Below are 27,693 nucleotides of genomic sequence, written 5' to 3' on the forward strand. Positions count from 1 at the left end.
GGCCCCTGGGCGGTCTGTGGCCCCCGGGTCGTTCCAGCGGGGCGCGAGCCAAGGGCTGCCCTGCCCTGTCCTGCCCTGCTGCCAGTGGCTGGGATAGAGCGGACCTGGGCCTGGGCCAGCGCCAGCCCCACCCCGGGGAAAGGGGCGCACCGGGCACGTCCCGCCCCAGCCCCCAGCGTGGGGGTCCCAAGCGCGGCTCGCTGCATGCTCTGGACACGTGCGCCGGCCTGCGGCTCAGCCCCTCTCCACGGCCTGGCAGAGCCTGGGCCCGGGCAGCCCTGCCCAGCCTGCGCTCTGCATTGGGGCCGTTTGGGAGCCGCTGATTGACCCGTCGGGAAGTCGGGGAGCCACGCGTCCTGCTGAGCTGCTGACACGTGCAGCACTGGCTTCCCCTTCCCCTCGTCTGCCTGCCCAGGCGGAGCGTCTGCGGCTTTTCCGACCCAAGCAAGTTGTACGGGTTTAACCCCCTTCGTTTAGGAATCGAATGAGTTAAACTGGTGCCACATCAGTCATCCTGTATGCAGGCTTACTCTGCTTTAAGGGGGCCTTGTATCAGCTGCCTTCGACTGGTAAGAAACGGATACTCTTAAAAGCCAACCCCAGTGCCAGTACAAGGGGATTGCACTCATTTAATTATATTAATGTGTAAACCGGTTCAGTTAAATCAGCAAATGTCCTTATGTAAACAGAGCCTGAGGGCTGGGCACAGCTCCCTCTGCCACCTGTCATAAATACATTTCTTTTTAGCTGTTTTGCCAATGAACTTGAACGGTTTTTCTGTAAAACTCCTAGACAAGCTCAGCATGGAGGCATGCGCAGTCCTGCTCAAACTTGTTTCTACTGCGATTCTTTTTGGGTTCTTAGGGCGCGACGCTCCCATTATTGTAATACCTGCAATGGGGTTATTGAGCATCCTACCCCGGGTTGTTGAGCATCCTACCGCTCCATGCTGCCCCCATTTAATACATAAACCTTTATTAAAAACAGGCTACAGGCTTTTGTGTAGGGTAGTAATAGAACTGGTTGACATTTTCCACACAATTTTTGTCCAACAAAATTCCTCTTTTCAAAAACAAAGCTTCATGAAAATAACATCCACAAAATTTAAAATTATTTTGTGTGAAATTTTCTGCAATATATTTTGAAAACTTTTACCACATTTTTATTGAAATTGTTACAGAAAGATTCTCAGTAAATGAAACCTAATTTTGTAACTGAAAATCCAGCTCTTGGTAAACAAAATATTTTGAAAACAATTTTGATACAAACTTGGTAAAAAATATTGTGAAAATTTTACAAACAAATCCACAGCAACAGAAAATAGGCCCATTTTGAACCCTGTGCTATGGAAACAACTTAAAAATGTTTACACTTTTCTTAAAAACATGGTTCTGTTTTTTGCTCAACACTATTTAGAGTCTATGGCCTGATAATTTGAGGCTGGAATTGGAGTTTCCATGGTCATAGTTGTAATAGTGTGAGGCATCTTTAACTCTGATGACAGAGTCACTATCTGGGAAAAATGTATTATCAGAAACTGAGGGAGCATTTTTTGGCACAAGTCACTCAGCCTCAGTGATGTCAATCCAGATATTTTTTGGGAGGGCACATTCTGGTCCCCTCCCTCCCCAGCACAGACTCCATTCAAGTCCTTGCTCTTCCCCGCTGCTCCTCCTGCAGGGACGCTGGATCTCCCTTGGCCAAGAGAGTCTCCTTTCTCTCTTATCCACAAAGTGCATGAGGCAATGCCATCAGGAGTCAAGTTTGCAGCCGACTCCCCTGTGCTCCATTGCACAGGAGCAGAGACCCTGTGCACCGGGTTGCAACACCACTGGGTCTAGCTGCTCCTCCATGTGTACACAGAGATGGCTGGGTCAGATTTCGGTGGTGGGTGGTCTTGCAATTACGCAGCTGGAGCAATGCTCCTGACTGCTCTGGCAGTAGCTGGACTGATGTAGTATGGCACCACTGCTTAAAAGTGGTTGGGACCTGGCCTGGGTGATCAGTAATCAGATAATACTCTGTTCTGGAACTTTGAGCAAGTGCAAAAACCGGGGGGGGGGGGGGGTGTCATTGGTCATCCCCCCAGACTGCTCTCTGATTGCCCCACTGCTCAGCCCTGCTCCCCGGGTGTTGGTGACAGGGGGAGCGTTCAGCGGGGGGGGGGCGGGCGGGAAGCTGCAGGGGAAGGGGGGGTGGAAGGAGAAAGTGCCAATAGAAGTCACAGTGTAATGCTGCTGCTGGGGACACCTGCACCCATGAGTGACTTTGCACTAACATTTTAACACTGAATCACCTTCCTCCCCCCGCACAACTCCCTGGGGACCAGCCCCCGCCCCTCCCCCGCCTCAGGGGATCCAACCCCCGTCCTCGCCCCCTCCCCCATCAGCGCTGTCTCTGGGGCTCGCCCTGCCCAGCAGGTGTGGGGGGGGGGGGCAGTGGGGCTGAGCCCCGCGTCCCCGCAGGCGGGAGAGGCCCGGGGCTCCTGTTCACAGGCCGCGGTGGAGACCCAGGAGACCCGGGCAGGCCCCGGTCCGGCGGGGGTGGGGCTTGCCCGGGAAAGGGATGGTTCCGTCCGGCCTCCTCCCCCCCTCCCCACACCGTGGTACATCCCGGATGTTGACGGTGTCGCCTGGTAACGGGAAGATGGAGCCGGTGGAGCCGGGCAGCGGGTGAGCGAGGGGGGCGCGGCCTGTGCCAGGCGCCCGGACCCCCCCTTCCCCCGCCCCTCCTCATCCTCACCTGAACCCCTCCCTCCCTCCTAGCCCCCCTTCCCCCCCCAATCCCGCATCATCTTCACCCCAGCCCCCCTGCTTTCCCAGCCCCAGAGCCCCCCTTCCATACCCCTGACCCTTTTCCCCTCACCCCAATCATCCTCACCCCCCAGAGCCCCCACCTCCCTCCCCACCCCATCACCCTCACCCCCAGAGCCCCCACCTCCCTCCCCACCCCATCACCCTCACCCCCAGAGCCCCTTCCCCAAACCCTCCCCATTCCTCAGCCCCAGAGCCTCTCATCTCCCTCTCCATCCCCTTCTCCTCCATCCGCAGCCTCAGCTCTGCAGCCAGACTCTCACCTTCCTCCCCAGATGCCAGATCTCCCCATCTCTGTCGCCAACACCCTAACCCTTCCCATACACCCCCACTTATTTCGTTATTATTTGTTATTGGTACTAGCGTAGTGTCGGGGAGCCCTAGTCATGGACCAGACTCTTGATAAATACAAAGTAATGCACATTGGAGAACATGATCCCAACTGTATGTATAAAATGTTGGGGGCTAAGTCAGCTGTTACCTCTCAGGAAAGAGATCTTGGAGTCATTGTGGCTAGTTCTCTGAAAACATCCACTCAATGTGCAGCGGCAGTCAAAAAAGCTAACGGAACGCTGGGAATAATTAGGAAAGGGACAGATAATAAGACAGAAAATATTGTATTGCCTCTTTATAAATCCATGGCACGCCCACATCTTGAATACCGTGAGCAGATCTGGTTGCCCCACCTAAAAAAAGATATATTGGAATTGGAAAAGGCACTGAAAAGGGCAACTAAAATGATGAGGGGTATGGAACAGCTTCCATATGAGGAGAGATTAATAAGACTGGACTTTTCATCTTGGAAAAGAGACGACTAAGGGGCGATCTGATAGAGGTCTATAAAATCATGACTGGTGTGGAAAAAGTGAATAAGGAAGTGTTATTTATTCCTTCTCATAACACAAAAACTACTGGTCACCAAATGAAATTGATAGGCAGCCGGTTTCAAATGAACAAAAAGAAGTATTTCTTCTCACAAGGCAAAGTCAACCTGTGGAACTCCTTGCCAGAGGATGTTGTGAAGGCCAAGACTATAATGGGGTTCAGAAAAGAACTAGATAAGTTCATGAAGGACAGGTCCATCAATGGCTATTAGACAGGATAGGCAGGGATTGCTGTTTATCAAAGGCTGGGAATGGCTGACGGGATGGATCACTTGCTCTTTACCTGTTCTATTCATTCCCTCTGAAGCACCTGGCATTGGCCATTGTCAAAAGACAGGACACTGGACTGGATGGACCATTGCTCTGACCCAGTATGGCCGTTCTTATGTAGGTGATCCAGTGCTGAGTGTTGGCAGGATGGATTTTGTGATTAGAGTAGGCAAAAGAGTCAAAGGTGGAGAAAAGTGAAACATGGAGAGAATCAACAACCATATCAATAGAAGAAAGGGACGAGAGGGCAGGAGGAGAGATCTGAGAGCAAACTGGAAGTCAACAGTGCTGATGGATTAGTAGTCATAGAAATGTCAAGTGCCAGGGCATTGGGGAAGGGGGCGATGGGTAATGCTGAGGTGCCGGTCCCCTTCTCTGTGTAGGTGATGGTATGAGAAGGGGAACTCAGCAACAGAGCATTCAGAGAGAGAGCAATGCTTGTTGAAGACCAACCCCAGTGAACGGCCCTTGTGATGAGTGGGAGAGTTGAACCAGGGTTGCAGGTCTAATGAAGAGGCAAGGGTGAGGAAGCATGCAAAGCATGCAGTTAAGGGTTGGATGGGTCATCAACATGGAGGCTGATGTCCCTGAGGATAAGTGTGGGAGATAGCCAGCAATCAAAATCAGAGAGGAAGGCAGATGAGGAGGAGTTAGGTGGACAGTAGATGATAGCAACAAGGCGGGGGAGAGGAGAGAAGAATCAGATGCTGTGCTGTTCAAAAGAGGAGAGAGTGGGGAGGAGGGAGCCAGGGGAGGTTGGAAGTGGCAGGAATGGGAGAAGCCCAGCACCCCAGCCATGATCTGATCCAGGACAGTGAGTATGAGAGAAGGCATCTGCAGAAGCCAAGTCAAACAAAGGGATCCAGGTCTCTAAGAGCTGCAAGCTTGAGGGAGTGAGAGAGGAAGAGATTGTGGATGGTGGTGACCTTTTTAGAGATAGAATGGGCATTCCAGAGAGAGCAAGACAAGGGGAGAAAGAAAGGGAGATGGGCATGAGATTAGGAATGATGGCACAAGAGAGGTGGAGGTGATGGCAGGGTCACGTGTGGGAGGTAGAATGGAGATGGTGAAGGGCCAGGGTTAAGGTAAATGTCACCAGAGGTGCTGAGGAGGAAGCAGAGGAGGATGTGGGATCTGGATTTGTGTTAGTGGGAGGAAGGAGGGAATTGGGGTGGAGATGGGGAGAGGAGCAGATATCACTGGTGGGAGTTGTACAGGGATGAGAGTAAAAGGATGGGAGGAAGACCCAGTGGAGGGAAGGGGACAAGGAAGGAGGATCCCTCCCTTACCTCTCCAGACTAGCCCAAGCCCCCAAATCCCTGCTCACTTCCAGATCCGTGATCTGCAAATGCACCACTTTTCCATTTGTCTTCAGTCCATGTCCATTTCTGCTTCTCAGGCACTGGCACAAGGCTGCAGTTTCTGTGTTGCAAACACAGCAAATCCAAGTAATAAACTCATCACTCACACTGAAACAGACCGTGCAAGTGTTCCTGTTTGTGCTAGGTTCAGTATGTTTACGAACCCTACGTTTGGTTCTCATCCCTCTTAATGTTCCAGGACGCAGCGCTAGAATTTTACCTAAATCCAAGCTTTTCATTTTTGTACATTGTTATTTTGTTTTAAATTCTTCAATAATTTTTCAATTTAATTAAGCCCTGAATCAGATGTTGGACAGATTTCAGAAGAGGAAGAGGAGGAGGAGCTGCATCCAAACAGCAATGGGGTAAAGCTGCGAATATGAAGGACTTTCTGCACCCTGGGAATTAGAATCACATGGGAATTAGTAGATATTTTGGTGCCCAGATACTATGTGGGTGGGTTCTCTAGAAATGCAACAAATATTGGAAGATGAAAAAATGTTTTATGGATTTCTCAAGAAATGCTGAATTAAAACATTCAGAAAACAAAACATCCAAAACACACAAAGAAATTTTCCCAAGAAATATTAGAGATCAGAGTGCCTTTGTCCTGAAAAGATTTAGCTCAAAATATTCAGATTATATTTCAGAAAAATGTCTAACAATAAGGATAGTTAAATGCTGGAATAGGTTCCTGAGGGAGAATCCCCATCACTGGAGGATTTTAAGAACAGGTCAGACAAACACCTGTCAGGGATAGTCTAGGTTTACTTGGTCCTGCCTCAGGGCAGGGGGCTAGACTAGATGGCCTTTCAAGGTCCCTTCCAGCACTACATTTCTGTGATTCTTTTGGGATTTTTTTGTACTCACCACTTTACTAACAAGGATGTACAAAAGATGTGTGGAAACACATTTGCTAAGGAGCCAAAAAAGCATTAAAACCAATTAATAGACTAAACATGTCCTCTACATTTTCAAAGAATTGTGAATACAAAAAATATCTTCATCTGATAAATTGTGTTGACCTATTGATATAATATGTTTAATTTTCAGAGTGGTCTCCTCCTAAAGAAAATTATAACATTTATTGGGAAATATTGTACCTGCAAACAAGTCAATTCATAATCTTCAGAAAGACAAAACACAGAATAAGACTTTGCGGACTTTGACTTATTGGATTTTGATGTTGGATTTTTATAATCATTTCAAATTGCTTTTGGGTTAGGGATTTTGTTTTTGTGCTACATTTTAAAACAACCAAGCCATTTTAAAAAAATCTCTGTAGAGTCTGGGAGGAATTTAAGGGGTTTATTACCACATCCCTAATGATTGCAGCTCTAGCAGATGCTTCAATACTAAGAGCTTTTCCTTAGACTAGATGTGGTCACATAGAATCGTATTCCCTAAGTTGCAAGTGCTAAAACAACACAGCAGTTGTAAAGTGCTGTAATAGTAGTGCTTAATGGAGAACTTTGATTGGAGTCAGTTAGTTGTAACAATGTTGTTTTCTGCTGTGCTAGGTGGTGCAGCCAGAGAGTAGCCAGGACAGAAAGGAAGAGGCAGATGGCGTTTCAGCAGAGGAGCCAGGAATGGAACTCAACCCAACAGAGCACAATGTACCTGAGTCCCCAGAGCCTCCCTTTGTAGAGGTGGATGTTTATGAATTCTCACTAGGAAAGCATGGTATCAACAGAACAAATCAATTCAATGCTTGTGACCTCACAAATCATTAATGTAACCTCATGGAAGCAATTACACTGTAGCAAAAATTTGAGAAATTATTGCCATCTTATCTTGTATATGAAAAGGAGGCCACGGGAAGCTGAATTTGGCTACACTCCAGTTTCCAGGAGAATTATGTAAAATTAAGCTCTTTCCTACTCATCTCCAACACAGCACTTTTCATCTGTAGATCTTGCAGCACTTTAAAAGGAAAGATAAACACCATTATCCCCATTTTATCAGTGGGGAAACTGGTTCACATGCTCTGAGCCTGTCTTCTCCATTGATGCTGGAGAGAAGTTTGTGTCTTTTGTGTGCAAGTTGAGTTTCCCACTTAATATAGATTTTTGCCTTTTCATTTTCAAAGTTCTCATTGTGAATAAATATAAATCTGTGCCTGGAGCTTTGTTATTTAGCCAGGGCCTCATCTTATGAGGTGCTGAGCAGCCTCTGACCTGATTAAAGTAAATGGGTGTTGATAGCCTTAAGTATCTCAGTACTTTGCAATTGGCAGGACTAGGAGTAGGCCCTAAGAGATGTGCTATGGGATTATGGAAATCCGAGAACTCATTACTGTAATACAGTAATTAAAGAATTTCCATCCACAATCCATGGTCAGAGTAGGAGACTTATAGGAAGCCTGAACTCCTGTGGATTCCACTTACTGATTACTTGAAGTACAACAGGCTCACAGCATATGTATAGCTTACAGTGCTACAAAAATATATAATACATTGACTACAACAAAATCAATGTATATATTAATTTATTTGGGGGAGATAGAATTTACAGAATATTCATATTTCTTGCTAAATGATATTTCACATTAGACATTTCACTGGGCTGTCTCAGGACACATAAGAATCCTCCTACTTGTTTTCTTTTATTTTCAAAACCACTCCAAGGGCCTTTTCAGAAATACTGAGTACCTCTGATGCCAATGAAAGTCAATGCAAGCTGCAGGTACTAAGCACTTATGAAAATCAGGCCGCGAGTTTTTAAATGGGTTGTCTGTAAGAATAATTATGTTGCATAATTTTAATTTAGATGTATGTAATAAAAAAGATGTCTATCAAAGGTGATAGGTACCCTAACACAGAATTAATTGTACAACAAAATCCCAGCAATACTAAAATAATCATTCAAACAGGAACTTAGCTAGCCAGCCACCTACAAAACACTCCTTTCCACTACTTCATTATTCTGGGAAGAATATCATCTCCATAAAACTTCTCAGACAGGTGTCTTTCTCAGTGGGCTCAGAAGGTCACGTATTTGGGCTATTTCAGACCAACGGGGGAGCAAGTTCCATAGTCTTGAACCCTCTAAGAAAATGCCCTGCCGGCTGCCACCTCTTTTATAACCAGGGGGATCTATCTTGGGCTCCCCTGCTAATCACAGCTGCTGTGGAAGCCTGGCCCAGGGAGAGAGGTGATCCCTCAGATAGATAGGGCCCAGGCTATTTAGGGCTTTATAAGTCATAACCCACACCTTAAATTCCACCCAGAGGTCAATAAGGCAGTGAGTGCAGATCCTGGAGCGCCACTGTCACATGCTTCCAGTGAGATGCCCCACTTGGTAAGTGAGCCACTGTGTTCTGCACCAGCTTCAGTCTAGGATGGGTTTAAGGTGTATCCTCATATATAGCACACTGTAATAGACTAGTTTTGAGAAAACAAAGGCAAGAATCTGAGACATAATGGTCGTTTCTAATTACATTAATAGTACCGTAGAACATTAGAATGTATTGTCTGACAGATTAGTTAAAAGGAACAGTTTGAAAACAGACAGAAAGAAAAAAGACAAAGTGATTTGGTCAGGTATAATGTGGTTTGAAAACTACCTTCTTTAGTGCAATCCAGAGAGATTTTTTCACTTTTGTAAATACAGGAAATTAAAAGTTTCTCATGAAAATTCTGACAGGGCCTTAACCACTGTAGTCCTAGCAGGAGCTGCTGTCATACTAGATGTGGTCAGATTAGGTTCATTTCCTGTGCACTGACACCGTAAAGCAGTTGTAAAGCACTGTAGTAATAGCCCTTAATGAAGAACATGACCATTATAATATTGGTTTTTTGTGTTCTACTTTTTGGTTTTGATCTGTGCTAGGGAATGCAGCCAGAGAACAGTGATGACAAGGAAGAGGGAGTGGCTGTGCCTACAGAGGACCCAGGAGAGAGACTCATCCCAACAGAGCAGGAAGTCTCGGCGGAGCAGGAAGTCTTGGGGGCCACGGAGCAGGAAGTCTCGGGGGCCACGGAGCAGGAAGTCTCAAGGGCCATGGAGCAGGAGGTCTCAGTGGCCATGGAGCAAGAGGTCTCTGAGGTCACAGAATCCTCCTTTGGAGAGGTGACTGGTTCTGAATTCAAATTAGGGGAGTGTCTCATTCACAAGATTCACGGTCCAGTGTTTGTGACATTACATTTGCACACTGTTGAAGCAATATTGTAAACACACACTACTAAATGAATCACACAAGAGAGAGGCTAGTTGGAAAGGAAACAATTGGTAACCAGCATTGATGAATAAAGAACTCCTGACAAAATTCAAGGGATAAGTTCATTATTGCATGCCTTTCTAAAGTACCCATCACCATAAGTGATATAGCCTTGCTGGGATAGCAGTGGGATAATTTTAGAGCCTTTATATTGCTTTCCAGCTTCCTCAAGAAGCAGCAAGACTGGTTTTATAGTTGACTATTTTCCTACGTTGTTCATATCTTGCGATGACAAAGATAAGCAGAATTTTAGTAGCAAACTGTTAGAATGAAGACCCTTTCATAGCCCTGATTTGGTATGATGGCCTTCATGTTCCAGGAAAAATCCAGTGAGGTTTCTTCAGACAAAGTGGAAGTGGATAGTCTTCCTCCCAAACTGCCTGACATGGAGCAGCCAGTGACAGGCAGCCAAAGCGGATCCCGCACATCTTCAGGAACTAGTACCCAGAGGTCTGCATTATCAGTGCATGAGGAGATTCATGCCGAATCAGGTATCAATCAATGTCTTACTAATAGTTCTATCCATGCAGCCAGCTTTCAAATACGATATCCAATATTTTTTCTCCCCTTCCAATAAATATTAATCTAGTTGGAGATACACTATCAAATCTAAGGGCTTGTCTACACAGCAAACTCAAAAAAATTAATCCGAATTTTAATTAAAGGTGTGAATTTAAAGTGTAGTAGTTAAACTACATTAAGCCCCCATATGCACGCTCTTGTTCAGAATTAAAGTGGCCTTAATTTGGTTTATTTTAATTCACACTTTAAATTCACACCGGCTTAATTTTTCTGAGTGTCCCCATGTAGACAAGCCCTAATCCTTATGTTTAACCTCTGCATGATGCTACTACTAAGCCAGTCCTTAAATGCTTCCCTAATAACTTTCCTCCTCACTGTTAGAATTACTGTATATTTTTATTATGGTTTATTTTCTGTGTGCTAGTAACATTGTGAGACAATCTGAAATTTCAAAGAAAGCAGGCTCTGTTAGGTATTTTTTCCCATCAGCACATCTGCTAAAATACCTATAAATGCACTGAATTCTCTTTCTGTGATGCCTGTCCTTTGTTCTCCGAGCACAGGTAACACTGGGGTAGCCATCTCTCCCTATTCAGACTCTGCCTTTCAGCAATTTAACCAGCACCTCAGCAGGCTTGGTGGTGAGGAAGAGAATGAAGGTCTACGTTACGCAGATGAGGAAGCTGAAATAGAGGGCAGTGAGGAAACGGAGGAGGAAATGCAGCTGATTGTCTTGGACCCGGAACATGTGAGAAAAGACCCAAATCCAAGACTTGTTGCTGGTATTGAAGGTTGCATGAAAACTGGGAGGCAAACAGGGCTGTGGTTTAGCTGTAGTCTAGGTTAAATATGTTCAGCATATTTTTTAAAAAAGTTCTAACTTCTGTGGGCTGTACCTGCTCCCTTTGTAGTAAATTAGAATTGCAGGTTAGTGTGATGAGCTATACTTTGGGAAGATCTGGTGAACTTCAGTTCTCATGAAAATGGAGGACTTATAACAATAACTAGTGGGCAAATGTTGTGCAAGCTTCTCTCGCACAGCTCTGCCAGTACACTTCACTCCTGACCTCCAAAGACTCTGGGTCTCTCCTCAACAGAAACTACTAGTGATGCCAAACTAGGTGGTAGTTTTATAATGTGAACAAATGTCCACTAGGCTCAAGGCTGAATCTACGTAACCCATTTCACTTGCAGCCCACTCAGGACAGGAACCCAAGTCTCCTGAGGTGAAAAGGTGGTGTTGTACCTGATATACGTTCCTTGATAACTTATTCGTGCAGGTGTTTTATGCATGCTATTGTCATCTTCCTTCCCTTTCTAGCCCCTGATGAGAAGATTCCAAGCTGCCCTAAAGAATCACCTTAATAAACAGAAGGAAAAAGTGACCATGGAGCTTCGGGAACTGGTATAATAGTCTTCCCTGGACTTTCCACACCATTCCAACCCTGTCCAAGTTGGTGTGAGTTGACCCATTTCCTCTTGTGTCTGCAGACAGTGGCCACAAAGAAGGGTAAGGTGCAGAGGGAGGAGCTGGGAATGGTCCTTTATGGGGTCCAGCAGCAGCTGGCCCGGCTGCAGATGGAACTGGAGAAGAACCATGACCGATATTCTCAGATAGCCATGGTGCGTCAGCAGCTAGAGGAGGAGCTGCAGGACATCAGAAATGTGTACAAGAAAACATGTCAGAGCACTGAGGACGAACGCAGGAAAGGTGACTAAGGTGGTCTTGCTTAGTCTTGCCTCATTCTAGTCACGTAATGAGGTTCAGCGTAAATCAAACACTGGTTTGAAGAACACCAGCCCACGTACTCAGGAATGACTCACAGACTGGAAAGATCAACCCGAGCATAGCTGGTCTGCCTCGCCGGTTAGGCCTTCCTGTAGCATAGCTTGGCAATTGTATTGGTTAGTTTGTAAGCCTTTCAGGGCTTGGACCATATCTTATTCCATATCGTAAAGCACCATGTACATTCAAAGCACTGTAGATATAATACTGGTCTTGGTTTTGACATAATTTCTACCAGAATAATCCCCATTGTTGTAATAAGACAAATGCTTTTCTGTCCCGTTAAGGGGTTCCTCTGAACAAAGGTGATTCCTGGCAAGTAGGCTTTCATAGATTCTAAGGCCACATTGTGATCATCTAATCTGACCTCCTGTACAGCACAGGCCAAGAACTTCCCCCAAATAATTCCTAGAGCAGATCTCTTAGTAATACATCCAATCTTGATTTAAAGATTGTCAGTGAAGGAGAATCCACCATGACCCTTGGTAAATTGTTCCAAGGGCTTTCCAATATTCAACGCAACTCATCTCCCATCATTTGGCTATTTATACTTGTCCAAGGCGCCTCTCTGTCAGAGACTGTTGCGGCTTTGGCAAAGATTGCAGATCTTTAGTTGTTTAGATAGCCTGGTGCTTCAGACTAGGACCTTTTACATGGCAATCCCTTACAGTCAAGGAAATGAACTTAGCTGGGCTAGAAATCCTCTTCTGTAACTAACCTTTCCACCTATCTCCCCAGTTTCTGCAACACAGATGGAGGTGGAAAACCTGGCCTTGCGTCTGTTCTACATGCAGAACATGGACCAGGATGTGCGCGATGACATCTCCGTGATGAAACGAGCAGTGAAGAAGGCTGAGGCAGACAGGAACCAGGCTGAGGTTGAGAAGAAAAAACAGGTATAGGGGCAAATATCACATCTGACAAAGAGGCTATGAATGATGCCATTGGAGTTCAGAGTCCCGTGGGGAAGTGTTGCCTTGCTATAGGGAATGCTAAAAGAACACATCCTAGGAAGATTTGTACAAAATGTGGCCTGTCCTCTTCCATTCTTACCATGTATTTGTTTGCAACTAACAGGTGGTTCCTTACATATGTTTTTTTCCAAATAAAATAATTCAAAGCTTATTATTCCCCACTAAATTAAAACAAACAAAACAAAACAAACAAACCCCCAGACAGCAAAAAATCAAAAAATGCAGCACAACTTTTTGAGCAACTCTGTAGTAACAAACCAGAATCCATGAATGCAAAGGAGGAAGGAGAGCTTTAATAAGGAGACACCTTATTTTCAAGCCCCAGGGGGATTATTCTGAACAACAGTGAGTTTAGCAAAGTGATTTTACAACACTAAATATAGCTGGTCAGTATGTTTTAATTCATGCTCCCTCTGCTGGCTAGATGGCTGCCTCCTGCAGCAGAATAAATATTGTAGGAGTATATGTGAACAGTGGCAATGGAGTGTGGATTTTTGATAACCATTTAGAGGGCATTTTCTTCTTAATTAGTACCTTTGAAGGTAATCAGATGCTGTGGTGGTGGGCACAGTATTAATAACCTAGGCAGATAGAAGTTAGGTGACATTTTGGACCTAGCATTCTTCCTTGATACGAGATTGACTAATATCAATGGACTAAATGAAAATGAATCCTCTGCAGAGTGGTGCAATGGATTGAGGAATCTTGACCACTCAGCAGAGATGGAGATGACTGTCATCACATGCCACTGCACTCACTAGTGGTGATGAAGATCTGATAGCCACCAAATCTAATGCGGCTCCCTCACTTCACCCTGCTTCCCCTGTGTGACTCCTGCTGAGTCCATATTGTCAGAGTTGGGATTGTTTGCAGTACTTGTGCTGATCTGTTGTGGTCTGATTTTTATAGGACCTGCTTGTAGATCGCTTAACAAGGAAGGTCAATGAACTGCAGGAGCAGATTGCTCTGTATGAAGCTCAATTTATTGCCCAGGCTGAAGACACAAAAATAACACGACAAGCAGTGAGCGAGGTAGGAGGTGACAATATTTGTCATGTGTGGTTGCTATTAAATTTTGAGTTGGACCAGTCTCCCATCCTGTGCTTAACACATTACACACACCCTGGGTTTGAGTTCAAAATCTCACCCCTGCCCTGTGTGCAAATAAAGATTTTCCTATATTCTTAAGAACAATAAAAAAAAAAACTTAGCCTGAATTGGCTATTTCTATTGTTTTTTCCCTGCGAAACCTCCTGTCTCACCCCCTTAGTTCCTTTATCTTGGAGGGAGATACGCACCCCTTCTGTGCTCCTGGATTGGAGCTAATCAGACCCATCTAGTGTGATTGACAGGACGAATCTGCAGCAGAGCAAGGAAACTCCATGCAGGCCCTACCCCTGACATCCATTTTCCTACATATTAATTAGATATCTTCTCCTATACATCACTGTGGCAGGCACTATATCCAAGTATTACATAGATATGATATTTATCTTTATACCTAGGTGCTGCCACAGTGTAAATAATAGCTTCCAAATGCTACCAGCACAATATGCTGCACAGATGCACTGAGCCAGCTGTGCTAGCATAATACATCTATGTAGTATTTTCTGTTTTGGATTTTCATGTTACATCTGTAGCTTAATATCTTACCATTTACAGTATGTTGTAAATTGTATCCCATAAGACATACAGGATGGGAGATAGGGCTGAGTTAATGATACTCTTGGGGCCTTGACTTTTGCATTTCCCTTCCTTTCTGCACTTTTTGCCTGTGACCTTAATGTTGCAACAACTGTTAATGTACATAATTATATAAATTGCACTTTTGGTTACACTGAAGTCGTTAGAGTAACTGAAGGCAAGATGTAAGCCAGTGCTTTTCACTCATTTACTCTACAAATGCAAAGGTAAAAAGAGCCAAAGAAAGAGCAGGGGACCTAGGAAAACAATAGAAGACAAAGCATTAATATTTTGAGCTCTTTCTTCCCAGCTGTATTGTGAAATTAAGTGGGCAATGAGGATGGAATGCAGGTCTGATACTCAGCGCAGTGTTGATTCAGTATCTCAAAGTAGTGTCTCTTTGCAGGCTTGTATGGAGATACAAACTATTAACATGGAGAAGAAGCAACTGATGCATCAGTGGAATAGCAGCTTGACTGGGATGAAGCGACGAGATGAAGCCTACACTGCCATGCAGGAGGCACTAAGGTACAGCATCTGAAAGTGGGCCAATGAGAAGTACAGCTCTACTTTGAATGGGAGTTATTCTAAGAGGGAAAAGAGTTCTCTCAAGGTTATTGGTGATATACTGGTGTATGTGCACAGTGTGCTAAACCAAGAATAAATCTGTTGCTCTGAAGAACTTAGAATGGCAAAGGGTCATTATGGTAAGGAGCATCATTTTTTGTTAGAGTTTTCTCAATTCACAATGTGATCTTCCTTCAAAGGTAGAATATAAATAACTAGGTGGAGTTGTCTGGTTTTCATTTCACTCATGAGAAAGAGACTGGATATTTTCTTCTGTCCCTTGCAGGATTTCCCAGGACAAAGGAACAGGCCTCAGGAAAGATTTACCCAGGTCTTTTGTAGTCATGATTTTATGACATTTGGCAAGAATCCATTCCTCAGGAAATCCCTACCATTGGTGCTGAAGAGAACGTGTATTCTTTCTTTAGCCCTAAAACTTGCCCATTTGTGCATGGATCACCAAAATGCTTTTCTATTCTGATTTCCTGGGAAGAGTAAAGAAAAGAAGTGAAAGAAACTAATTTTCTGTAGACACATTTCCTTTTGAGTTTTGGTTTCTCCATCCATCTGCCAAGAGCTCTGTGCTGCACATTCACACTGCAGGAAGGGAGACTTGCTGACAGCTATCTGCTTTCTCTTAATCTCTACATCAGGGCAGGGAGAGGGAAGTTTCCATTATTAAACACCCATTTCTGCCAGCCATGTATAAGACTTCTTCTAGACCATGATGTTGGTTATTCTGCTAGGTTCAGTAGCTTGGTACCTGTATAATGCAATGTGCCTGTGGGAAAACATTGTGTGATGGTGGACAGGTGATGGCAAGAAAATGACAGCTAAAACTGAGAAACAGAGAGGGCTTCTTAGTGGAATTATATCCCAAACTAAGAGTGCTCAGATATCATGATGATGGGTGTGGTATTAAAACATGGAATGGAAGTGGAAATAAAACAGAATTTGTTGCTGGGTATTTGGATCCTATTAAGATTGGAAGGTCAGCCAGTTGTAACCCAGCTGTTCACTCAGCAGCTAAATCCGCAGCAGGTGTATGAAGGTAGAAAGGAAGTGTGTGAAGTGTTATTTTATTTATCATGAGCCTGTGGGATGCCATTGGGATTGCAAGCAGTTTGTTTTAACTGCAGAGATGCACGACTTGCATCCATATGGCTGTGGAGGGGGAAATTTGTGAGGAATTCAACAGAAGGTCAGGGCAGAAGGGAGAGAAATATTGTCATGGAATTAATTACTTCCAGGCACTCATCAACTGGATAGAACCAACCCAGAAAGAGAATATATTTTTCACACACAGTATATAGTTAGTTAGATGTTTCATAAAATGTACTGAATGTATACTAAAATACTCCCAATGATATATAAAATATATTTAAACTATGACAAAACTAGTTAGTTTTCATGCTATCACATAGATGCAGTCTGTCATAAATGTGTATGATTCTCTCTCACACACGCTGCTGTTTCCTGTGAGAATACAGCTTAGTTGAAGGACTTCACTCCACTCTAAGTAGAGGAGAAAAACCACACACTCCTTGGCTGCTGAAATATATGATTCCCACCTCCTCCAATTCCCTATTAGTCAGACAGCTGCATCCTTCTCTGCATACACTGGCATCTTCTTTGTTTTCTCTCTTCTTAGTATAACTTCCCAGCCTGATGACCCATCTGCTCCCCGTCTTTCCAGGATGTGGTCTCCTTCACCCTTCCCATAAGGAAATCCTCTGGGATGTAGCCTATTGGCAAGGAAATGACACGATGCCACCAATAACAGTTGTATCATCACAGCATGAGCTTGACAGAAGGAAGAGTGGAAAAAACATGAACAGGATCCTATCTGTTCCACTACAAATGGGTACATGAGGCCCTTCCCCAACAAACCCTACATTATGCTGACCCATCCTTTTGGTCAGGCAGGACTGAGGGCAGTTCCTCACATTAGTGTCTCTTCTGGGCTAACTGGAGCATAGTGCTAGAGACCCATACAAGGAGCTTCTATCTTCTCACTTCTAGAATTGGTGCCCCAGTAGTTCTATGTTTCCATCTGAACTGGCTCTGGGAGCTTTGGCTCAGATCAAGCCCGGAAGTCTCATCCCCCGAATGGCAGTGTAACAGGAGAACTGGACCACAAAGAGCTATTCAAAATTATCCAAAAAATTAGGTGAAAGTTTTCTTTCCGGTAGGATGATTTTAATGAACACATGCGGCCCCAGTGTTGAATGAACTTGTCTGATTTTCTTGCTCTTCACTTACTCATTTCTGCAGCAGCCTGTTTGAAAGCAGGAGTTTGGAGTTGACTATCCAGTGCACAAATCAATCCCAGGACACACTCCTGTCTTCTCCTTGCTCTTGCAGGCAGTCCAAGCACCAGCTCAAGTCCTTAGAGACAGAAATCCAAGTCTACAAGAAGTCAATCACAAAGGAGGAAGAGAGGAACGAACTGCTTGCCAGAATCTTGAACCGCTCAGAGAATGATGCCAACATGAGCAAGAAGCTGATTGCCCAGTGCCTAGCCAAACAGGATGCCGTGAAAGTTGAATACAGCACCCGCACCCGCATGCTGCATGAGACAGAGCAAGCCCTCAGCAGGGCCAACTCGGTAAGATCAGATACCCGTGGAGAAGAGTCTTTTTTTAATCTGACATTGATATTTTGTCACCTGTAGATTTCCACCCACTTTCCCCAAATCCCAACAGCCTGCTCTTTTTAACAGCCCTGTTTCTGTGTCTTTCCTCTCAGGACCGAGCTGCTCGGATGAATGAGTTGCTGGCCATTGGAAAGGAACTAGAGAAAGAGACTGAAGGCAGACAGGACTTGGAGAATCAGATCATGGCAAAACTGCAGGATCAGCTGATGTCCAGCAAAGCAGCAAAATATTTTTCACAACTGGCTGCAAAACTTCATAAGAGAAAGCTGGATCTGGTAAGGCATCTGCTTTTTGTGACTGATGGTAGCTGACTTGCAGGAGAGAGAAACACACACATTCAAGTTGTATTCCCTCCAGTGTAGTGCAAGCATGGCCCAAAGGCCATTGCAGTCCAGTATATAGCCTCCACTGCCAAACAAAAAAAAAAAAGGATCCCATCTTAGGCACGCTTCAGCACACTCCCTGTGTTCCTAGAGCTCCTGCTACTACCAGGAGGACTGGGCCTTGTCCTTGACTATCTAGCAACCTAGCCAAGTTCCATCTTGGGTCATTCCCTTTGCCCTATTACATTTCACCTACAGTTTCAAGTGGTTAAGATACTTCTTCACTTACAGTCCTAAGTTGTTCCATAATGTTGACATGTGCTGTTAAACTGCCATGTTTTACCCTACAAGTGGCTGCATTTCAGTGGTGGGTGAAGTAACTCCCATGTAAACTGTAGTCAGAGTTTGTAAAACATTTTAGGACTCGGTGCTGCATGCTTTTACATGTGGGAAGGAATACAGGAAACCCACTCTCTAAATGAGATGAACCAGAGGTGGCCAAAGCAGAGACCATGAAGTTTTACAATGTGGCTGCCCTCAATAGCATACAGAAGTGCAGCAGCTCACAGAGACTGTAAGTTCCAGCAAGAAGTGTGCCATCTTGAGTCTAGTGGTCACATCAAGAATGTTGCATTGAGTGCTCATGCCCATATTTCTGTGGGCCCCATTTCTCTGTTAAATATTAAGGTGACTTCACTCTACTCCATTTTCTATAAATCAGGTGCAATCTGTGGGCTCCTAGCAAGCGGTTAAATGCTGCTTTGATTGTGAAAAATGCATGCAGCTCTGAGATAAATGCAGGGCAGGTGGATCTTCTATAGTTCTACTTATTCACATCTCTGCGTCTGTCTGGCCAGATATAACTGAAGCACGTAGGTTGGAAAAATAACTTCAGAGATGATGATGATTGATGATAAAACTTTGCCTTCTCTAGCACCTTCCATCAAAGGACTTCAGGTTGCTTTAAACCCATTAATGCTTCCCACCATCCTTACGAAGTAGGTAAATGTCATTATCCCCATTGCACTGATGGGGGAAGAGAGGCGCAGAGAGGTGAAATAAATAGCTCGAAGTCCCATAGCACATTTGACAGAGCTGGAAATAGAACCCTGGTCTCCTGACTCCCAGTCCCATTCTTTACATGCTAGATGTGCTCCTCTCTTAGCCGTCTTTTGTTGACAGTATTACAGACCTGTTTACAACACAAAGACATGGATTATTGTTGAAGGACGATGATTTTTTGTTGTTGATATTATTAGGAGCTGCATTTTTCTAAAGTTGAGAATGACACAGCTCAGGTCATTCTGGATACAACTCACACCAACTGCAGGCTCAATATGCTCCAAAAGACACTCTCTGAGCTGGACAAGGAAATGAAAAATATCAATGACCTGATCAACCGCAGTGAGAGTGAGATCACCAAGCGCAATCTCCTGATCGAACGCAAGCAGGGGGTTGTCAACCTGTTCAACAAGAAAATGGAGATGATGATTTCCCAGTTGGGGGTACGTCCCTTATGCTTAATTCCCCAAGCTTAATTTCATTCTCTGATGAGATTACAAGTTTGGTTAATAAAGATAACTGCGTAGAGGTAATAGCCTCGTGGATGGGGTAATGAGAGGGTGTATCTATACTATAAAGGGCAGTCAGAATGCCTCTTGGGCTAATTTTTGTGTTACTCTCTGTATTCATAAAAAACTGAAGCAGCAGCCCTGACCAATACCTCTCCTGGGAGGCAGACTAAATGTCAGTGGGATAACCTGCTGATGCAACCACGAGCTGGAAGAACATTACGGGTACCAACATGCAAAACAAGCATGCCAGGCATCCCTGGGCTGAGCTTTAGAATTCCTAAGTCCAGGGCTGCCCCAGTAAGTAGCATCTCTGTCCAATTAATACCAAACTTCTTTCCTTTACAGGGCCAAGAACTGGGACCCTTGGAAGTTGAGATCAACAGGCTGACCAAGCAAATAGATGAATACAACTCAGAGGTGATGACGCTGCAGAAGTACTGGCTCAAGCTGCAGAAAGAGCTGGTCAAACTGACCCAGGAGCGGGAAGAGCAGCTGACCTCCTTGGATATGTTGAAGAAACAAATCACCATCATGCAACAAAAGAAAGTGCGCACTGAAAGTAAGTGTTTCCCTCAATTCTTTTGCTGGTGTTAATCAATGAATGGGCATGCACTACCAGAGAACAAAGGGAGAGATGGTTCAATATCTTGTAGTATTAGAACTCCTCAACAAAGAACATTTTCACTATCTGCAAACATAATGTCTCTGTACACATAAGAGCAATACCATGTGACGTGTGGTTCTACTGGATCCCTGGGTGTATTCTGCCACTTGAGCAGTCTGGTATCCCCTCTAAGGGTTGGATCCTGCAGCTTCTACTTACAAAGTAAGAAGGGTTCCAGGATCGCACCTCAGTGACCATTCTGATATGTTACTGTTCATAGGAAATAGAATCATTTAAGTTTAAGGCCAGAATGGACCACAAGATCATCTTGTCTGACTTCCTGTGTATCACAGGCCACCAACACTACCCAGCACCTGCACATTAGACCTGGCAACTGAAATAGATCAAAGTATTGCAGCCCACAGGAGATGAGGCTATTATGTGCCACAGGCAGAGAACAGGAGGGACCAGGCTGCTCCAGTTCCCTAGGCCCCCCGACAGCAAGGAAGTGGGACATACCCAGATAATCTTGGCAAGTGACCTGCATCCAGACACTGCAGAGGAAGGCGAAAAATCTGCAAGGTCTCTGCCAATCTGACCTGGGGGAAAATGCCTTCCTGACTCCACATATGGCCACCAGCATGTTTGTTACATTTTGTCTAACAGCTGGCTGGTAAGTGCCCAATACTAAGATTATAGCGATGCTAGCAGCAAAGTCCTCATTTCACAATAACTATCTTCAAAGCATGTATTTGATTTTGGCTTTACGGAAAGGTTTGTGGCTTGGCAATGACTATGGGAGACTTTCAGAGTGAGTACCTGCGAGTGCAGCTCTCCCTGATAGAACTCAGCCCCATCCACCCCAATGCCCTAGTGAATACTCTCTGCTTTCACTTTTTAAAATCTTTTCTCTCTCTTTCTTATTCTCCTGTAGACGAAATCCAGCAGGAGAAGAATGAGCAGAAGGACATAGAACGCCACATGAGGAACATGGCCAATGACTTGATGAAACTCAACATGTTGATCAACAAAAATAGCCACAACTCGGAGGAGCTGCAGCATGGCAACATCATAATGGAGAATGAGTTTGTACGCTCGCTCAAGGTAGGGAAGGCTTTGCTCCTCATCTCCAAGACATAGCCTGACACACAGCAATCTTGCTGAGCTCTCACTGGCACTGTGTTGCAGGAGACAGTCAGAGAAGAATCCACCTCTTGATTGCTGACTAACTACTGCCCCTATGGCACAAAACAATGTAAGCAGATGGAAATGCACAGCTGTGCACAGAGAGGCTGTCTCAATTTGGTTCTTGTGCAGAGACAATGACTCCTTTTACCTGGCCCAGGAGGGTTAGAAATTCTACCTGTGTTGTGGGGAGGGTTGTCAGCCAAAAAAGGCATGAAGATCAGAAGCAAGCAATGATCTGCAGGCGCCTCTCAGTCTGACAAAGTGATGTTGATTTCTCCCTCCTAACTTTAGGCAGCAGAGAGAGACTCAATTGAGATGCAGGAGAAGCTGGACCGCCTGCATGAGGAGAAAGAGAGACTCCTAAACAGCCTGGTGGAAGCAGAGTGAGACCCAGACCCCTTGTTTTATGCCACAATCTTTGAACTCCCTTGTCATGCAACTGCATTATCCTTTCTCCCCTAATGCTGTAGGGAAAATGCATTCTGTCTCATCCTGTCAGATTTACATGCTCCTGTTAGGGCTCATTTTTATCTTTGATGGGAAGATGGGACGAGTTCTATAACTTTTTGAAACCCAGACGGTTAAGAGTCTGTCATTTTTTTTGCTGCAGGCCAGATAGTTACAATAACTGCTGTTCAGTCTTTGCCATACTGCCGCACCAGCAGCCTGCTTCTGTAGATGAATGAGAAGTAATGTGGTCTCCACTCTCATTCAGTGGTTGGCCTCTAGTCGGCAGAAGGCTGCCAGCTTTTAGCGTGTAAGGGAGAGAGGAAAACTCAGTATGGAATAGTGTGATGTAAACCCAATGGCTGTTCAGAGGAAGGTTGCTACATAATCCCAAATTCTCATACTTGGAACCTCACGTTAGGCACCTAAATAAAGAATCTGACTTTTCAGAGCTGCTGAGTTAACAGATGTTGGCGTTAATCCTTTATGCTGCAATCCCAACCCCTAACTCTACCATTATCATGCCCCTTTTGAGCTGCAGAACTTCCTGACTGGCTCGCACATTGAAGGCACCATTATCTTTTGGCATGTTCTGTACAGTGAACTCTTAGTTTCCTGCTGGACCATTGAGCTGTGAACTCAAAATGGGGGTTCATAGTGTGACATCACACGTGCAGGGGAATCGAGTGGCAGGGTGACCCCTTCTTTTTCATACAAAGACATCCCCTCCCATTCTGTCCTTGAAGGCATCAGATCATGCTATGGGAGAAGAAGATCCAGCTGGCAAAGGAGATGCGTGCTGCAGTGGACTCAGAGACAGGGCAAGGCGAGATCCGAGCCATGAGAACAGAAATCCATAGGATGCAGGTGAGCCAGGGTGGGAGGGGGAAGAGGAGATTCACAAAGAGATTATCCAGCCTTGCAGGAGATGCTGAAACAGCAGACAGTAGATGGGCAATAGCTTGGGGAAGTATTATCTCCAAGGTTCCTGGCAACGTCAGAGATGAGTCTTCCTGTGACTTGTCCAGAGGTTGAACTAGCTCCGCATGCAGTTACACCTCTTTATGTGTTCCTTGTGTTAGCCTAGCAATGGAGCTCAGCAAAAATTAGATCTGACTGCGAGGGAAACTTCTCACAGGATAGTGTTATCTTACTACAATGTGGCCCAGTATATAACCAAAGCGGAATTTATTATGGAATACTACATCCACCAATGCGCTGATTCAGAGAAGTGTTTCTCTGCCAAAGCAACCTCCCCTCCCACCCACAGGATACTTTCTACCCTCCTTCCCTTATTATTGCACTTAGATGAATTTATTGCATTGAAACCTTTAGAAGTTTGCTTTGCACAAGCCGATAGGGAATCAGTTATTAGTCTGGTGCCCCCCAGATCCATGCTGTACAAACCTGGCTCATGAGTTAGTTGAAAGATTTGGGTTGCCAAGGCTAGTGTGAAATGTGTCCTGTCTTTGTAGCTGGAATCTCTCACATTGACAATCTTCTAACAGATGCAGTTTGTGACCACTGGTGCCTTCAGACTTTCTCTCTTCTCACACACGTCAGGTCCGCTACAGCCAGCTGACAAAGCAGCAGGAGAAGATGATTCGAGATATGGAGGCAGCTGTCTCCCGCAGAGAGACCATCATGATTCGGGGGGAGAGTCAGAGCAAGATGGATAAGAAACATGTCACCAAGAGTGACGTCCACCACGGGACGCAGGAGCTGCGGAAGAAGATTAAGGAAACCCAAAAGGTGAGCAGGTAGAGTGGGGCCACAAGAACAGATTGTTTTCAGACGTTGCTTGCCATCAGCTTTGCTTTTTGACCTACTATCGGACTATGCAAGGAAGATCTCATGCAAGGTTCACTGAGCCAACCTTTCTCCCAAATGGCAAGGAACGTGCTGTGGACACATGTCAGTGGGGAACAGGACATGGGGGATAGGTCAGGATGAAACTGATGTTGGTCTCCAGGATTCTATGGTATTCCTCATTGTCATGGAAAAGAATCACACTGCTACATTTTAGAGTTGGATCGGGTGCAGCTTTAATTGTGACACACACACAATCACATAACCATAGCTATGGGGAATACTATAGCCATAGGGAAAACCCAGGTGGCTATAGGGAAGTGAAGCAGCATGTCTGGATGCTGGGCAAATGTACTTCACCTGGCTACCAGATACAAAAGACTTATATAGGGGTTGCTTAGGTTCATTTACATGTTGATTGTATAGTGGAATTTGATTAACAGTTTATACTTAACAGGAAAGACAATTATATGTACAATGGGGTACGCCAGATGTTTTCACAGGAAAGACCAAAGAGTCACTTGATTATACAATGTGGTTATCAGGTACCTGGCTATCACCCAAAGATGGGTGGCTACACAATACATGTTAAAATGCTAATTTGTATGGAGTAACTTCCTATGGGGCCAGGAAGACAGGGGGGCACATACCGATACTTATCAGAACAGGAGATGTAGACATCAAAAGGGCTAGAGTTCACAAAAGGAGTTTGCATTTAGATTGTGGTCCTGAGACATCCTATGGGATTTTAGCATCTTTATCTCAGTCTCAGTTTGGGGCATCCTGTCAATGATTTAACCTGAGGGCTTCCATCACAGTTTAGGCTACCCAGTTTCAGGCCAGGCCTTCTATAATCAATTTCAGGCCAGGCATTCTATAATCAATTCTATGATTAATTCTTTGATTCCACATCATGTAGCTCTGAAGATCACCTGCTCTTTGCTATAGCCTGAAGGGGATCATATGCCAGACCCACTAACCTTCTGTCTTAGAAGAACTTGATGGTACTTTTGTTCAATCCCCTCAACATTGCTCCTCGTTCCCCAGTTATCCTTTTTTTTGTAATCTCTTGGGGTTGGGATATAAAGTGCTTGGAAGGAAAGCGCCTTGTGCATATTTTGTGCCATCTGCCTCTTTTCATTGTAATGTAAAGAAAACTGCAGTAATGTGCTGCCAGGCAGGGAGACACACTCACTGAACGGCAATGCAACACCAGTGAACTGTCACCTTTCCTGTGAGCATCCAGCAGTGTGAATGCCTGTACCTTCAGGCCACAACTATACTCACTAAAGGAAGTTGCATCTTTAAATGTCCAAGAAAGGGAGAAGTACTCAGGTGATAAGCTGGCAGTGCAGTTGGCTTGCGGAGGTAGAATCTCAGTTTCCTTCCCTTCCATTCATTAGAATGCTCAAGATTGCAACAGAACCATCACAGGGCTGGAGAACACCCAGAAATCTCTCAGCATCAGCCTTCTGGAAAAGCAGCAGCAGGTGTCCAGCTTGAAGGCTGAGACTGATGTCCTTGATGCAGACATAGAGCAGCTTCAGGACAAGAAACGTTCGGTAAACTGACTTTATTTCCTTGTGACACAGAGGCACTGCATATATTATTTTCCTGTGCTGCCAGCCCACACAGCCTCCATCCCTCATCCCAAACCACATGTACCCAGACCTGCCTTGTTTCAGCACCATCATGTTCCCCTCTAGAACTGGGAGTCTCAACAAAAAGAGCAAAGCTCATCTTTGCAGACACAGAACTTTCTCTGGGGATGGTCCAAAACAAACTCCCCCAGGAACTATGGACCTTCACAAATCTCACCACTTTCCACTCCAAGTGTAAGGCGCATTTCTTTGACGTGCGTCTCTAATTATAATCAGAGAATGATAAACATATAAACACATAGCGAAGACAAGGACGCAGCCTTCCAAAAAAGACACTCTGTTGCACATGCTTCTTCCTCAGAGACGAGAAAACAAATGTCATGAGACAGATGTGTAATCTCGTGCTAATGTGCTACTTGGAAGACACTGAGATGCTATGATGATGAGTGCAATATAAACAATATAGAATAGAACTGCAAACAAAATCCTTTAAATGAGCAGTATGCAGTATTTCCTCTTAGGCTGACTCTGGTAGCCGTTTAATAACCAAGAACATTGATATGTCGCTATCATAAATCAACTCAGTTGACAAATAAAGTATTATCAGAAGAGCTTCAGTTCAGATTAGCTCCAATTTACTTTGCAGAGTTGACACTCATCTTTCAAGGGAAGTCTACACTATGGCACTACATCGGCACAGCTGCAGCAAATCTGGTGAAGATGTGCTATGCTGACAGGAGAGCACTTTCCCTTCGGCATAATTATTCCACCTCTGTGAGAGGAGGAAGCTATGTCAGTGGCAGAGCATCTCCTGCCATCATAGCACCGATGTGGATAGCGCTTAAGTTGACATAACTTGCAAGTCACTCAAGGGTGTGTCTTGTTCACCCCCTTGAGTGACGTAAGTTACATCGACGTAAGCAGTAATGTAGACTAGCCCTTATATTTCATTATAAGAAATTGGGAGCCATTGTCTCCTATCTGCTTAATTCCTCTCCCATCTCATTCTTCACACCCTTTTCCCTGTGGTCCATGGCTAATGCACCATGGGCTTGATACTGAATTGCCATAAAAGTCAGTGGGAGTTGTGGGTGCTTAGGGCCACCTGGGCGTTCCTGTTGGTGCTGACGAGTTTGTCCTGTGCTCGTGCTGATCAGTGGAGCATTCAGCTGGAAGCACCAGGCTGAAAACAATTTCTGATACTTTCAAAGGTAGGAAAGAATATCTCCCCTTGCTGAGGGTCAGCTGGCTGTGACTAAAGATGTTCCAGCTGGTGTGTGAGCCACTCTGAGCCCAGCCCACTCTAACCCGAATGACCTCCCTTGACTTTTAACATTCATAGAACTTGCTCTGTCTTTGCACTATTTTCCTTCTGTGCATGTGTCTGATTGGGAGGTTCACTGAGCTATGTTGTGATCATTCAGATAAAACACTCGAACTGCGCAATGCCCACTTTAGTAGTTATAACAGGATTTCACTGAGCTGTCCCTCTGAATGATCCATTCCAAGATGTGACAGTCGCTTTTCCTCCCCTATTTAATCAAGTCCTCCATACTCTCATAGCTCCCTTTTATTCACTCTGATGTCCTTAATGTAGTTTTCATTGTTGCTCTTCTAAGAACCTTTCAGAAATTGTGGCCTATCAGACTCGTCAGAAGCACCTGCAAGCAGTGAAGGACGGGAAATATACCCCATTATGCCGCACCAAGCAAACTCTGCAAAAGGAGATGCGGAAGCAGCAGGACCGGCTGCACACCATCAGTGTCATCATCCACCAGATCCAGCAGGAGTATCCTGAGTCTCAGAGGGTGTTGTGCTGGCTCAGCCAAGCCCTGGAGTCTAAACTTGGGTCACAGGAAGCAGAACAGGCAGAAGCATAGAACCAGATCTGAATAAAGTATTTCTTCAAATATTTTAACAAATAAATATATCATAACTGTTTACTGCTTTTGTCACTCTCCTGGATGTTGGAGGCTGTGTAACTGAAAAATGAGTAATGGCGGGAAGCTGACACACAAGGTGGTAAATCTACTTCTGAGATCACAGGTTCCAGTCATGTCTGCACTGTGCCTATCTCTGGCTTTTCTGTCTGCTCCCAGATGCAGGCCGGTTAGGTCCAACCACTCAGATACATGTGTATTGTACTAGAAGATGGGGAAGAGGTGCAAATCCAGTTTTAGGAGGTTGCTTTGCAAAGTTTTCTCCTTCATGGACAGAGAGATGGGTCCCAGAGCAGCGTTATGTTCTCTGAAGCAGGTGCCAAATCTGGGGAGTTCACCAGGTTTGTGCTGCATTGAAGTTGAGGGTGGAATATGAATGTTTCTGGAATGGGAAGAGGGGTGCAGATAGTGCCCAGAAACCCATTCCTGAATGGCATGGAAAACCCTCCAACCTTGTTCATATGTCCCTCCT

The 27,693-nt window shown here is 44.9% G+C and overlaps 1 protein-coding gene across 2 annotated transcripts; it reads left to right on the top strand.

Annotated features, from left to right (window-relative positions):
- The first annotated feature begins 168 nt into the window (after window positions 1-168).
- Window positions 169-27,218, top strand: CCDC40 (coiled-coil domain 40 molecular ruler complex subunit). 2 transcript variants are annotated; one of them, XM_067547211.1, is made up of 21 exons: window positions 169-569; window positions 5,624-5,693; window positions 6,849-6,977; window positions 9,160-9,399; window positions 9,867-10,038; window positions 10,633-10,817; window positions 11,391-11,474; window positions 11,561-11,780; window positions 12,594-12,751; window positions 13,739-13,861; window positions 14,919-15,040; window positions 17,444-17,687; window positions 17,828-18,010; window positions 19,318-19,563; window positions 19,978-20,191; window positions 21,171-21,340; window positions 21,716-21,807; window positions 22,618-22,738; window positions 23,435-23,623; window positions 25,084-25,242; window positions 26,901-27,218. In XM_067547211.1, the coding sequence occupies exons 3-21, from the start codon at window positions 6,918-6,920 to the stop codon at window positions 27,159-27,161; spliced, it is 3,243 nt and encodes a 1,080-aa protein (XP_067403312.1). In that variant the 5' UTR covers window positions 169-569; window positions 5,624-5,693; window positions 6,849-6,917; the 3' UTR covers window positions 27,162-27,218. The 2 variants fall into 2 exon arrangements, with proteins under 2 accessions (XP_067403312.1, XP_067403311.1); XM_067547210.1 differs by lacking the exon at window positions 169-569 and adding an exon at window positions 2,619-2,672.
- Window positions 27,219-27,693: the final 475 nt, after the last annotated feature.

This window comes from Emydura macquarii, unplaced genomic scaffold, assembly GCF_026122565.2.
Source record: "Emydura macquarii macquarii isolate MOO-44397 ecotype Brisbane River unplaced genomic scaffold, CSIRO-AGI_Emac_v2 contig_1230, whole genome shotgun sequence".
Taxonomy (NCBI): domain Eukaryota; kingdom Metazoa; phylum Chordata; order Testudines; family Chelidae; genus Emydura; species Emydura macquarii.